The sequence below is a fragment of the Phyllobates terribilis genome, unplaced genomic scaffold (assembly GCF_046119375.1).
Source record: "Phyllobates terribilis strain yellow unplaced genomic scaffold, ASM4611937v1 Scaffold_3__8_contigs__length_932513732, whole genome shotgun sequence".
NCBI classification, from domain to species: Eukaryota; Metazoa; Chordata; class Amphibia; order Anura; family Dendrobatidae; genus Phyllobates; species Phyllobates terribilis.
The window spans coordinates 619,312,299-619,327,503 of record NW_027362763.1 but is presented as its reverse complement, the minus strand read 5'-3'; the positions used below and the strand labels follow the sequence as shown (position 1 = coordinate 619,327,503).

Genomic DNA, 15,205 nt, shown 5'->3' with positions numbered 1-15,205 from the left:
CTATGTCCTGGATACGTTTGTGTGTGATGGCTCTTGAAGCAATGGCTCCAGCAGCAGTCTACTCCTTATGAATCTCCCCCAAATTTTTGAATGGCCTTTTCTTAACTATCCTTTTAAGGCTGGGGTTATCCCGGTTGCTTGTGCACCTTTTTCTACCTCACTTTTTCCTTCCACTAAACTTTCCATTAATATGCTTAATTGTGAACAGTCAGCTGCTTCAGCAATGACCTTTTGTGGCTTACCCTCCTTGTGGAGTGTGTTAATGAAAGCCTTCTGGACATCTATGAAGTCAGCAGTTTTCCCTATGATTGTGGAGCCTACTGAAACAGACTAAGGGACCTTTTTAAATGCTTAGGAAGCCTTTGCAGCTGTTTTTTGTTAATTATTCTAATTTACTGAGATAATGGCTTTTGTGTTTTCATTGACTGTAATCCATAATCATCAACATTAACAGAAATAGACACTTGAAATTGATCACTCTGTTTGTAATGACTCTATATTATATATATATATATATATATATATATATATATATATATATATATATATATATATATATATATATATATATATATAATTATTGAAGAACTGAAAAAAGTTGAATTTTTGGTGATATTCTAATTTTGTGAGAAGCACCTATATATACTAGCAAGCTTGTCATCTTGTAATGTTATCACAATTGCGAGTACAGATCTTGCTCCATTTAGGCTTAGGTTTTTATACATATTCTGTTTTAAAAATCTAATGCAATGAATAGAATTTCTTTTCCATTATGCTGAAAAACCTGCTAATTTGAGGGCATTCTGCAATTTTTTTAATTCAATGGATGCTCTTTTCTGGTGTAGACTCTTTTATGAAATGTGTGAAATCCTTATCAAAACTACGGATTTTCTCGGTGATAGTTTCTTTTGCAAATCTTCTATGTTGGAACATAGAATAATGCATGATAGAACAGTACAGGAGAAATGTTGGAGTGTATTGCAATTTACAAAGTTCCTATCACTTTGTGTAGATTTATGTATGTAGACTGAAATCTGGTTCAAGACTGATGAAGATAAAATCTGCTACATTTTTGACTTGCATATTACTTTAGAGTGCGTATTATTCCAAATTTACATGTTTGTGAATCGAGGTGCATGCTTGGATTTCACTGCCGTCCTAACTGGTGGGTCTCCTGACCTGAAATAATTGGCTCATAGGCAGATATGAGGCAGTCATTTCATGTGAAGAGACCCCCTGATCGGGCCAGGTATTGTGATCCGAGCAAAGTCCCTGCTTCACCAACGTTTATTTGGCCTTCAATAGAGCCAGCTAGTATTATTACTGATGTGAATTTTATACTGTGTAATGTGAATTACTATTATGTGGATTGGTAATAGCTTGTGATATTCCTTTCAGATCTACGGTTAAAGTTCCTTACTGCTTTGACGTTTTTAGTGCTTGTTATCAGGTATGTCAGTAATGGGATATTTAAAGAAAATGAAAATGCGTCATTGAAGTAATGTCATATTTCCCTGGTGGAAAACTCTGTAACATCCAACTTTTTGTTTAGGAGTGTGCAGGAGTTCTCATTACCTACCTGGGAAACTTCTTGCTTATGCTTGCACCAACATTTTTTTCCTGAACAGATTTTCACAAGAAAACTAATTACTTTGATCATTCATTTTATTGTGACTGAACTGCAGTGCCAGACATAACCAATGGACACTGGTTCTTCCTTCTTTATAATCTCACAACATTTTTAGAGGGGTTGTCCACTACTTAATTCAATGTCCCATAGACCATTAAAACAGAAGTGAGTATCCATTGTTTTTATTTTCTGTGTGACACTGTATGTCCACAGTGGTGAACAACCCCTTCAAGCATCTTCTCTATTGGTATTACACATTACGCTAGTTTAGAATGCTTTGAGATCATTGTGAGATATTAATAAGCATACGCTATAGAGATTCTAGCAGAATGGCTCAATTGCTCACAGGGTTCATCTGAAAAACGGATTAACAGTAAAAGTTCTGCCTTGATCAAAGGTTGTTGATGTCACTAATACATTTCTGTATTTCAGCATTGTCATCCTGTATTTAAGATTTGGGTCCCAAGTATTACAAGATAATTTTGTTGCTGAGCTGACTACACATTATCAAAATTATATCCTTTATTTCTGATGATGCGATCTATCCTGCGTGTTGTAAATGTGTGTACTTGTAGCACCATGTAGCACTATTACTGTATAACATGCTAATGCTGCAGAACTGTATTGTGTGCTTGGGATGTGGTTGTTTGCAGTGGCCAAGGAGCTAATGAAGCCCCATGTGTGAACTTGCTAATGCTTCTTTTATTCAATTTCTCCTTAACCTATAACACCAGCCGAGTTTTTATCCTTTTATGGTCTTTTGAACTTCTATCTTTACACTTTAGCTTTTGTGTATTCGCCATCAAAAAATGCTCTATATGGTAAGTATTGACCAATAAAGAATGACTGGCATAATTGTAAGTGTTGGTCTGGACATATGTTTTAGCTCAGCATATTTAGAGGGATAACTTTTACTTCAATCATTTACGGCATATGATTGTTACATGGCCCCCCCCATTCTTAATGAACCAGTGCGAAGTACTGCAAAACCTTGTTCTTGGTCTATCAGTGTGTTAGATGACCAGCATTTAAACTGAATGACCAGCATTTCTCATGCAGCTTCAATTTGGAAACTCCTGATAATAATGACCAATTACCAACTGCGATAATCAGACAAATCCTTTCAACCTTCCTCCTGACTACAGGTGCACAGACATTAAAGCAAAGCTCACCCTTTATGGACATATAAAAGTAGCTGCTCATTTACTATATTGCATTAAATGTCTTAAACCTATGAATTCCCAAGACCAAGGGTGGGCAATTAATTTTCCTGAGGGGCCACAAGAGAGACTGTGACTGTTGTGGAGGGCCGAACCAATAGGCTGAAATTAATGCTGCTCAATATTAATATGAACATATTAGTTATAATTATTAATATTGATTTTATCACTTAATATTTGAGTAGAATTAAGTATGCTGACAGACCCCAATACAGTGGGGGAAAAAAGTATTTAGTCAGCCACCAATTGTGCAAGTTCTCCCACTTAAAAAGATGAGGTCGACCTGTAATTGACATCATAGGTAGACCTCAACTATGAGAGACAAAATGAGAAAATCCTGAAAATCACATTGTCTGATTTTGGAAATAATTTTTTTTCAAATTTTGGTGGAAAATAAGTATTTGGTCAATTACAAAAGTTCATCTCAATACTTTGTTATATATCCTTTGTTGGCAATGACAGAGGTCAAACGTTTTCTGTAAGTCTTCACAAGGTTGGCACACACTGTTACTGGTATGTAGGCCAATTCCTCCATGCAGATCTCCTCTAGAGCAGGGATGTTTTGGGGCTGTCGCTGGGCAACACGGACTTTCAACTCCCTCCAAAGGTTTTCTATATCGTTTAGATCTGGAGACGGGCTAGGCCGCTCCAGGACCTTGAAATTCTTCTTACGAAAGCACTCCTTCATTGCCCTGGCGGTGTGCTTGGGATCATTGTCATGCTGAAAGACCCAGCCACGTTTCATCTTCAATGTCCTTGCTGATGGAAGGAGGTTTGCACTCAAAATCTCACGATACATGGCCCCATTCATTCTGTCATGTACACGGATCAGTCGTCCTGGTCCCTTGGCAGAAAAACTGCCCCAAAGCATGATGTTGCCACCCCCATGCTTCACAGTAGGTATGGTGTTCTTAGGATGCAACTCAGCATTCTTTCTCCTCCAAAAACGACGAGTTGTGTTTCTACCAAACAGTTCTTTGGTTTCATCTGACCATATGACAAACTAGCAAACTTCAGATGGGCCCAGACATGTAATGGCTTAAGCAGAGGGACACGTCTGGCACTGCAGGATCTGATTCCCTGGCGGCGTAGTTTGTTACTGATGGCAGCCTGTGTAACGTTGGCCCCAGCTCTCTGCAGGTCATTTACTAGATCCCCCCGTATGGTTCTGGGGTTTTTGCTCACCGTTCTTGAGATCATTTTGACCCCACAGGGTGAGATCTTGTGTGGAGCCACAGATCGAGGGAGATTATCAGTGGTCTTGTATGTCTTCCATTTTCTAATTATTGCTCCCACAGTTGATTTCTTCACACCAAGCTGCTTGCCTATTGCAGATTCAGTTTTCCCAGCCTGGTGCAGGGCTACAATTTTGTTTCTGGTGTCCTTTGACAGTTCTTTGGTCTTCATCATAGTGGAGTTTGGAGTGTGACTGTTTGAGGTTGCGGACAGGTGTCTTTTATACTGAAAACAAGTTCAAACAGGTGCCAGTACTACAGGTAATGAGTGGAGGACAGAGGAGCCTCTTAAATAAGTTGTTTCAGGTCTGTGAGAGGCAGATATCTTGCTTGTTTGTAACATAGTTTTTTAAGGTTGAAGGAAGACTAAGTCCATCTAGTTCACCCCATAGCCTAACATGTTAATCCAGAGCAAGACAAAAAAAAACATGTGGAAAACACTAAGCTCCACATTGTGGGAAAAAATCCTTCCTGACTCCACATACGGCAATCAGACTAGTTCCCTGGATCAACGCCCTATCAAGGAAACTAGTGTATATAACCTGTAATATTATACTTTTCAAAAAAGGCATCCATGCCCTTCTTAAATTTTAATAGTGAATCACTTATTACAACATCATGCGGCAGAGAGTTCCATAGTCTCACTGCTCTTACAGTAAAGAATCTGCGTCTGTGATTATGATTAAACCTTCTTTCCTCCAGACGTAGAAGATGCCTCCTTGTCCCCGTCTCAGGCCTCAGAGTAAAAAGATCAGTAGAAAGGTCTTTGTACTGTCCCCTCATATACTTGTACATAGTAATAAGATCACCCCTAAGCCTTCTTTTTTCCACAGTAAATAACACCAAGTGTAATAACCTGTCTTGGTATTGCAGACCCCCCAGTCCTCTAATAACCTTGGTCGCTCTTCTCTGCATCCGCTCTAGTTCAGCTTTGTCTTTCTTATACACAGGAGACCAGTACTGTACACAGTATTCTAAGTACGGTCACACTAGTGACTTGTATAGAGGTAAAATTATGTTCTCCTCATGAGTATCTATGCCTCTATTAATGCATCCCATTATTTTATTTGCCTGACACTGGCCACAAAACGTGAGGTTGTCGTCCACCAATACAAAAACCACAAAGAACATAAAGTATACACCCTAAGATATAACTTTTAATAGATATTTTAAAAGATAACAACAATACATCCAGGACAAAAATTCAGATAAAAGTATGGGAAAGGAAAGGCAATGGGGCGGCACAAAATAGCATACAGACGTGCCCTATAGACCCTAAGGGAGGAATGCCCTACCTAACAGCGGAGTAATCACTGTGATTTGTAAAGCGTTGCAGAATATGTTGGCACTATATAAATAAAAAGATGATTATTATTATTGTGAAGACCCTGGGTCTTCCGTAAGCGTAACGCTACTCAGACAACACAGGGTGAGGGTAAACAGCGTGGTAATACTGTATTGAACCACAAAGCGGACAATAAACACATATAACTGTCCCAGCAAATACCGAAGATGGTACAACATTACACAGTCTCACCCTTCCTTCTCCACCCGCCTGGGATAGAACAGCTGTGATTTTGGGACTTCCAGGGCCGACCACCTCAACCAGTGGCCCCCTGCTTCTGGCGGGTCCCCACAGAGAGAAGGTAGCGGCAAGCTTAGGAAGCTAGCAGTCCATCAAGGTACGAGGCCAGGAGACCAAAGGCAACTCCAAATCAACATATCCATGGGGCCAGGTGACTTCTTCGTCCTCTCCTGGTCTCCCCAAAAGTATCCATGGTCTCTCTGATGGTCAGTGGAGCAGATCCGAATCTGTGCAGTCAAGGCCAGTACCCTTAGACTAGAATCATGTAGAAAACAAATCTGTGTCTCTTTGGATGCCATGCGATCCATCTGCTGTCCTTAAGAATGTCTCTCATTCTCCTTGCAAAGTCTTTCTCCAATCTCCGTTTCAAGTCTCTCTACTACTGAAGCACATGTCCTTTCTGCTTCTCTGGGCTCAAGTCTGACTCTTAAAGAAGCATATTTCCATTTTTAAGTACACATCCACTGGTCAAGGGTCATTAGTCACATGTCAGAGGTAAAGGTGCAGGGCTCAGCTATCATTGTTTGAGCTAATCTATTTATATAGTTTGTATCACAGGGGTTATTGTAAATAAACATCTAGGTGACTTTTAGTACAATTTGTCATTAGCATAGTAAATATGATTGTTTCCAAAGGAATATAATTCAACATTCAGGGTTATACAAATACTGGTCTGTTCTTATTGACCAGACACAAATACACAAAAATAATAGAGTATTTCTGTTGGATTAACAAATCTAAACGTCTGGCTTATTAAGATTTTACTCTGTATCATCACAATTATTATAGGCGCCGGCTGATGGGACTGCTACCACCATCAATTATACTCACCTACACCTTGTCCCCCGATGCCCTCGTTCCCTGTTAAAAAAAAAAAAAAAAAAAAAAAAAAAATACCATATACTTACCTTACTCCTAATTCCCAATTCCCATGTCTCCTGAAATAAAGAAAAAATAATAAACCACCATAATACTCACCTGTCCCACGTCGATCTCATGAATAGAACGGCCACATCAGAAAATGTGACACTATCCAATGGTGATAGTAGTCCCATCAGCCGGCGTCTGACCACGCGGTAACCTTTTTACCGCGGGTCACTGTCACAGCTGTGGGATCATGCTGACAGCATGATTCTGCAGCGTTCTGACCTGCCTTAACAGTGTTATCGCCGACCAGATAACGTGTTTCCCGTGCTGTCATCTGCCTGACAGTGCAGGAAACACCCGAAGCCGAACCCTAACTGTAACACTGACTTCCTGAGGAAGTCCGTGTTTGGGGTCCGTGCCCGAACAGTAGGTGTTCGGTACAGACCCCAAACTTTACTGTTCGGGTTCGCCCATCAATATTGCTAACCTAAAATACACAATGCAAAGACCAATATTACCAAAACTACTACTATACAAGGCCAAAATCATACTGCTACACAATGCCCTCTACCATCACCATTACACAGTGACTACATGATATTATAATATGACCATTGCCTCTGCATAACACACACTGTACAAAGACCATAATACACGTACCACTGCATGTCTGAAATGCATTAAGCTGTTAGTAAATAAAAAAAAAAATGCTATTGAAAAGACTGATATTACCGCCATACGGTGACCATATATTGGTAGATACCAGTCCTTCCAACCATATTACTGAGATTACAGTACAATTATATACATATATAGAGTATAGTGACTTTCTTTCTGATGGAGTCTCTTACTTTTCTCGTCTTTTTTATTTGATCCAGACCACCATAACAATTATTTCCAGTCAGGATCCGTCTGCACAGATTACAACAAAGACGCATCTGACTTCTCACATTTCCAGCACCATCCCCATGTAATCCCAACCTGCACAACCTCCCCATGCTGCCTGCTCTTCTGACGTGGAACAGTGACCACAATACTTAAAAAATGTCATTACTATGATTAACCATCCACCAATTAATGCTACAAAGACTGTGTGCCAGATAGAGGGGGCGTATCAAAATAATAGTGTCCCATTGCAAGTAGTGAAGACCCCACTGTGCTACCTAGCAAGTAATATGCTCTTCTGAAAGTTATGATATCCGAAGTGTATCCCCTTTAAGTAGCAATTCCTCCCCCTAACAGTAGTAATGCCCCCTCTCAAAGCCACAATGAAAACTAATAATGCATCTATTTAAAATAATGTCCTGGGTGCCCCCTATATACTGTATGATAGTCTCACAGCTCCCTACACAGTGCATGAAAGTCCCCACAGCTCCCTATTCACTTTATGATGGTCCCTATGGCTCCCTACACAAAGCATAATGGTCCCCATAGCTCCCTATGCACTGATGGTTCCCACAGATCCTTACACACTGTATGATGGTCACCACAGCTCCTTATACACTGTATGGTGGTCACCACAGCTCCCTACACACTGTATGATGGTCCCCACAGGTCCCTACACATGTATGATGGTCCCCACAGGTCCCTACACACTGTATGATGGTCCCGAGAGCTCTTTATACTCTGTATGGTGGTCCCCACAGCTCCCTATATACTGTATGATGATCCCCACTGCTCCCTATTCACTGTATGATGGTCCCCACAGCTCCCTACACATGTATGATGGTCCCCAGAGCTTCTTATACTCTGTATGGTGGTCCCCACAGCTCCCTATATACTGTATGATGGTCCCCACTGCTCCCTAGATACTGTATGATGGTCCTCAGAGCTACCTATGCTCTGTAAGATGGTCTCCACAGCTCCCTGCACACTGTATGATGGTCCCCACAGCTCCCTACACACTACATAATGTCCCACAGCTCCCTGGGCACTGTATGATGGTCCCCACAGCTCCCTATTCACTGTATGATGGTCCCCACAGCTCCGTAGGCTCTTTATGATGGTCCCTACAGCTCCGTAGGCTCTGTATGATGGTCCCCACAGCTCAGTATGCACTGTATGAAGGTCCCCAGAGCTCCCTATGAACCTTATAATGGTTCCCACAGCTCCCTGTACACTGCATAATGGCCCCTACAACTAGATTATGGCACCCAATCCCCCTTATATATAGTATGATAGAATACCATATATTGTGTGTGTGTATATACAGTACAGAACAAAAGTTTGGACACACCTTCTCATTTAAAGAATGTTCTGTATTTTCATGACTATGAAAATTGTACATTCACACTGAAGGCATCAAAACTATGAATTAACACATGTGGAATTATATACTTAACAAAGAAGTGTGAAACAACTGAAAATATGTCTTATATTCTAGATTCTTCAAAGTAGCCACCTTTTGCTTTGATCACTGCTTTGCACACTCTTGGCATTCTCTTGATGAGCTTCAAGAGGTAGTCACCAGAAATGGTCTTACAACAATCCTGAAGGAGTTCCCAGAGATGCTTAGCACTTGTTGGCCCTTTTGCCTTCACTTTGCGGTCCAGCTCACCCCAAACCATCTTGATTGGGTTCAGGTCTGGTGACTGTGGAGGCCAGGTCATCTGGCGTAGCACCCCATCACTCTCCTTCTTGGTCAAATAGCCCTTACACAGCCTGGAGGTGTGTTTGGGGTCATTGTCGTGTTGAAAAATAAATGATGGTCCAACTAAACGCAAACCGGATGGAATAGCATGCCGCTGCAAGATGCTGTGGTAGCCATGCTGGTTCAGTATGCCTTCAATTTTGAATAAATCCCCAACAGTGTCACCAGAAAATCTTCCCCACACCATCACACCTCCTCCTCCATGCTTCACGGTGGGAACCAGGCATGTAGAGTCCATCTGTTCACCTTTTCTGCGTCGCACAAAGACACGGTGGTTGGAACCAAAGATCTCAAATTTGGACTCATCAGACCAAAGCACAGATTTCCACTGGTCTAATGTACATTCCTTGTGTTCTTTAGCCCAAAAAAGTCTTTTCTGCATGTTGCCTGTCCTTAGCAGTGGTTTCCTAGCAGCTATTTTACCATGAAGGCCTGCTGCACTAAGTCTCCTCTTAGCAGTTGTTGTAGAGATGTGTCTGCTGCTAGAACTCTGTGTGGCATTGACCTGGTCTCCAATCTGAGCTGCTGTTAACATGCGATTTCTGAGGCTGGTGACTCGGATAAACTTATCCTCAGAAGCAGAGGTGACTCTTGCTCTTCCTTTCATGGGGCGGTCCTCATGTGAGCCAGTTTCTTTGTAGCGCATGATGGTTTTTGCAACTGCACTTGGGGACACTTTCAAAGTTTTCCCAATTTTTCACACTGACTGACCTTCATTTCTTAAAGTAATGATGGCTACTCGTTTTTCTTTACTTAGCTGCTTTTTTCTTGCCATAATACAAATTCTAACAGTCTATTCAGTAGGACCATCAGCTGTGTATCCACCAGACTTCTGCACAACACAACCCCATTTATAAGGCAAGAAATCCCACTTGTTAAACCTGACTGGGCACACCTGTGAAGTGAAAACCATTTCCGGTGACTGCCTCTTGAAGCTCATCAAGAGAATGCCAAGAGTGTGCAAAGCAGTCATCAAAGCAAAAGGTGGCTACTTTGAAGAACCTAGAATATAAGACATATTTTTAGTTGTTTCACACTTTTTTGTTAAGTATATAATTCCACATGTGTTAATTCATAGTTTTGATGCCTTCAGTGTGAATGTACAATTTTCATAGTCATGAAAATACAGAAAAATCTTTAAATGAGAAGATGTGTCCAAACTTTTGGTCTGTACTGTGTATATATTTAAGTTTTTCACTCTGTTTCATTGCAGCCATTTGGTAAATTCTAAAAAGTTAATTTTTTTTCTCATTGAAGTACACTCTGCACCCCATCTTGACTGAAAAAAACAGAAACGTAGACATTTTTGCAAATTTATTAAAAAAGAAAAACTGAAATATCACATGGTCATAACTATTCAGACCCTTTTCTCAGTATTGAGTAGAAGCACCCTTTTGAGCTAGTACAGCCATGAGTCTTCTTGGGAATGATGCATCACAGTTTTCACACCTAGATTTGGGGATCCTCTACCATTCTTCCTTCCAGATCCTCTCCCGTTCCGTCAGGTTGGATGGTAAACATTGGTGGACAGCCATTTTCAGGTCTCTCCAGAGATGCTCAATTGGGTTTAGGTCAGGGCTCTGGCTGCACTAGTTAAGAATGGTCACAGAGTTGTTCTGAAGCCACTCCTTTGTAATTTTACCTGTGTGCTTAGGGTCATTGTCTTGTTGAAGGTGAACCTTTGGCCAAGTATGAGGTCCAGAGCACTCTGGAAGAAGTTTTCATCCAGAATATCTCTGTACTTGGCCGCATTCATGTTTCCTTCAGTTGCAACCAGTCATCCTGTCCCTGCTGCTGAAAAACATCCCCATAGCATGATGCTGCCACCACCATATTTCACTGTTTGGATTGCATTGGGCAGGTGATGAGCAGTGCCTGGTTTTCTCCATACATACCGCTTAGAATTATCACCAAAAAGTTCTATCTTCGTCTCATCAGACCAGAAAATCTTATTTCTCATAGTCTCGGAGTCCTTCATGTGTTTTTGAGCAAACTCTATGCGGGCTTTCATATGTCTTTCACTAAGGAGAGGCTTCCGTCGGGCCACTCTGCCATAAAGACCCAACTGGTGGAGGGCTGCAGTGATAGTTGACTTTGTGGAACTTTATCCTCTCTCCCTACTGCATCTCTGGATCTCAACCACAGTGATCTTGGGGTTCTTCTTTACCTCTCTCACCAAGGCTCCAATCCCACGATTGCTCAGTTTGGCTGGACGGCCAGGTCTAGGAAGACTTCTGGTGGTCCCAAACGTCTTCCATTTTAAGGATTATGGAGGCCACTGTGCTCTTAGGAACCTTGAGTAATGCAGACATTCTTTTGTAACCTTGGCCAGATTTGTGCCTTGCCACAATTCTGTCTCTGAGCTCCTTGGGTAGTTCCTTTGAGCTCATGATTCTCATTTGGTCTGACATGTACTGTGAGCTGTGAAGTCTTATATAGACAGGTGTGTGCCTTTCCTAATCAAGTCCTATCAGTTTAATTAAACACAGCTGGACTCCAATGAAGGAGTAGAACCATCTCAAGGAGGATCACAAGGAAATGGACAGCATGTGGCTTAAATATGAGTGTCTGAGCAAAGGGTCTGAATACTTATGACCATGTGATATTTCAGTTTTTCTTTTTTATTAAATTTGCAAAAATGTATACATTTCTGTTTTTTTCATTCATGATGGGGTGCAGAGTGTACTTTAATGAGAAAAAAATGAACTCTTAGAACTTATCAAATGACTGCAATGAAACAAAGAGTGAAAAGTTTAAAGGGGTCTGAATACTTTCCGTACCCACTGTATAATTAATTTTTTCTTTTTTTTTTTTATTGTGTCACCATTCCAGAGACCCTTAACGTTTTTTATTTTTCAGTTGATGGAGCTGTGTCCTTCCATATTTTTTGTGGGACAAGACTACATTTATTTTTATTCCATTTGGAATAGATATGACATTTTGATCACTCCTTACTGTATTTTTTTGCATCTTTTCGAAGAGCAAAACATTTTTTTTTACATTAAGGCTGTGTGCCCGCGATGCGTTTTTTAAGCGTTTCTGCAGCGGCAAAATAGCTGCAGAAACGCTTAAAAACGCAATGTAGAAGGCCTGCCATGTTCCCCAATGATATTCCGCATGTGGAAATTTCCGCTGCGGATTATCATTACGGAAAAAAACGCAGCACTACCAATTATTTTGCGGAAGCGCTGCGTTTTCGCCGCCATTAACTTGCATTGAAGCGCTGCATCTGTACATGCGGAATCCAAGCATTTCGATGTGCGTATGGTACCCGGGTCTAGAGGAGAGGAGACTCTCCTCCAGGCCCGGTGTAACAGGTCAGATTAACCCCCCTCCCAGAATATACCCGGGGTTAAAGTGGCCTAGGCCAGTTTATACCCGTCTGGGCCAGAATATACCCCGGGTATAAACTGGCCTAGGCCAGATTATACCCCTCCTGGTCAGAATATACCCCAGCTGCTGTAGATCAGATTTTTCAGGCTTTTGAGAACCATTGAGTGATAATAACGGGGCCCCAGACAGCGCACGGGGCCCCAGACAGCGCACTGGGCCCCAGACAGCTCACTGGGCCCCAGACAGCGCACAGGGGGGGGGGACAGCGCGCAAGGGGGGAGAGAGACAGCGTGCAGGGCCCCTGTGCGCTGTCTCTGCCTCCCTGTGCGCTGTCTGGGGCCCCATTCTTGAGTATATCAGTCAATCCTGTGCGATGTCTGGGTCCCCTGTGCGATGTGTGATGTCTGGGGCCCCGTTCTTGAGTATATTAAAGATTAAAGTATATTAAAGAACAGATTTTTCACGTTTATGAGCACCATTGAGTGATATACTCAAGAATTACATAATTTTTCAACATTTTATTGTTTAAAACTCTAAACACAGACTTTTTTTTACTTCAACCAGAAAACCTTGACGGTTCATAAAAAACTTGACTGTTCAGGATATAATAAAAGTTATAACATTCTGAAACTTTAGCTTATAAATGTACCTTTACATGGGGTGATTATTGGTTCCAGAGAGGCTTTCGGCTGATAATCATACACATGGCTGGTGACAGGACACTACAATATAAACGTTCAAAGGTAAACACTGATAACATTAAAATGATTAGAAAACACTGATAACAATATTAAAATGATCCTGCTTGTTTTCAAGATAAAGTGCATGTTCTGTTGTTGACTGCAGATGGAAGCTTGCGGGATAGGTCAACCAATCCATGGTGTCACCGACTTTTGTGTGGATGACGATGTCACAACTGAACAGATTTGCTGTGGCCATGATTTCTGCATTAGTTGCCCAGACTCCATCACGAGAGATGCCAGAGGTGTTCACATATTCATTCATAGCCCTGTAGTTTTTTTTGGACAAGTCAGTTTTCATGTGGTGGATCACTCTAGCTCTGAGAAGGGAGTAGTTGTCCTCTGTTCCTGTCAGGATATAGCTGATGGCCCGAAAGTAGCAGTTCCCATCACCTTTGGTTTCACCTGTACGCCGTGGTTGTCCAAGATCTCTTGTGCATCCAAAGTACACAACCCCACTAAACGTAAGGCCAAGAGTGGTGGTAAGATACTTCCTTCCTGAACTTGGTAGTTGGTTGAAAGTCTTTCTTTGCTTGTGTTTCTGTGTGGCAGAGTCACTGGGACAGTCATCAGGGGACTGGGGTGGTAGAGAAGTCTCTTCATCCTGGTAAATGTTAAGGTTGCTGGCATGGTAGGTGTTGCTTAGTATCTTGCCAGTCTTATTGTTCTTAAGTATTACTTGTCCCTTGGTTAAGGATTCCACAACTAAGTAGGGTCCAACCCAGTGTGGTTCCATATTTGAACCCATGCGATGAATACGACATTGATTCTTAATATAAATAATGGTGCTGCAGTGATTTCTTTGTTGCTGTTGTGTCGGCGATCAAAGGCACACTTTTGGTGTTCCTGAACAGAATGGATGTTGGTACTTACAGTTGAGTGGATCCTGTTATGAACGGTTGTGAGTGTATTTAGCACATCAGGGTTGGCATCATCGGAAAGAGACATGACATCCAGAGTGTCATTTGCTGATGGATTGAGGTCTGTAGGAAGCTTTGCCTTTCGTCCATACATGACCTCAAATGGAGTGCACTTGGTTGAGGCATGCACAGATGTGTGATAGGCAAACAAAACACCAGGGATGAACTGGTCCCAGTTGTTTCCTTGGTCATTGACAAGCTTGCTAAGAGATTCTTTGAGTGTTCGATTGTGACTTTCCCGCTGGCCATTTGTTTGTGGGTGGTAGGCAGATGAAATGTGGTGATCTGTTTGAAAATGAACCATCAGGTTGTCGAAGATCGAGTTCACAAACTCTCTTCCCTGGTCGCTAGTTCACAAACTCTCTTCCCTGGTCACTAATCAAAGTGTCCATACTGCCTAAGCGGCAAATAGTGTACAAAAATTTTTCTACTGACATGGCACTCTTCTCTGGAACAGCTGTTGCTTCAGTCTACTTGGAGAAATGATCAGTGGCAGCAACTATATTTTTGTTGCCGTTTGATGTTTCCTGAAGAGGACCGATCTTATCAATCACAACTAACCTCCATACTTTTTCAGGCACTGGTATACTGTTGAGTGGTGGAGCTTCTTTGCTGATTTTGGGACTTGTGACCAAACATTTTTGACAGGCTTTGACATGTTGGTGAACATTGTTCTTCATTCCCTTCCAGTAATAACGGTCAGAAAGTTTGGCAAATGTTTTATCTCTGCCAAAATGGCCACCAGAAGTTGGGTTGTCGTGACAGGCCTTCAGGATATTTGGCAGTCGGCTTTCTCTGCTCGATATGGCTTGGATGTTTGTCTAAACTGGGACTTGGCATTTGAACGTTTCTCTGGAGGTAGATCGTAGATCCACTCGGGGTACTTTTGTTCTCTTGGAGTGTTGAATCTCAAAAGCTGATCATACAGTTGGTCTTCCATTATTGTCAAAATTGGAAAACTTATTTTTTTGTTGGAGGTGTTCCAAGTTCACTTTATATACCTTATCAGGATAGAATAGGAACTC

At 41.6% G+C, this 15,205-nt stretch overlaps 1 protein-coding gene across 5 annotated transcripts in view; it reads left to right on the top strand.

Annotated features, from left to right (window-relative positions):
- Window positions 1–15,205, top strand: part of TMEM181 (transmembrane protein 181) — a 393,500-nt gene that overhangs the window by 351,955 nt on the left and 26,340 nt on the right. For 3 of the 5 annotated variants that reach the window (XM_073671509.1, XM_073671506.1, XM_073671507.1), the window contains exons 13-15: window positions 1,399–1,450; window positions 2,063–2,145; window positions 2,362–2,451. The exons of the other annotated variants lie outside the window; for them this stretch is intronic. In XM_073671509.1, the coding sequence (XP_073527610.1) occupies window positions 1,399–1,450; window positions 2,063–2,145; window positions 2,362–2,451 (225 nt within the window). The remainder of the gene's footprint in view (window positions 1–1,398; window positions 1,451–2,062; window positions 2,146–2,361; window positions 2,452–15,205) is intronic. 5 annotated transcript variants of the gene reach the window in all.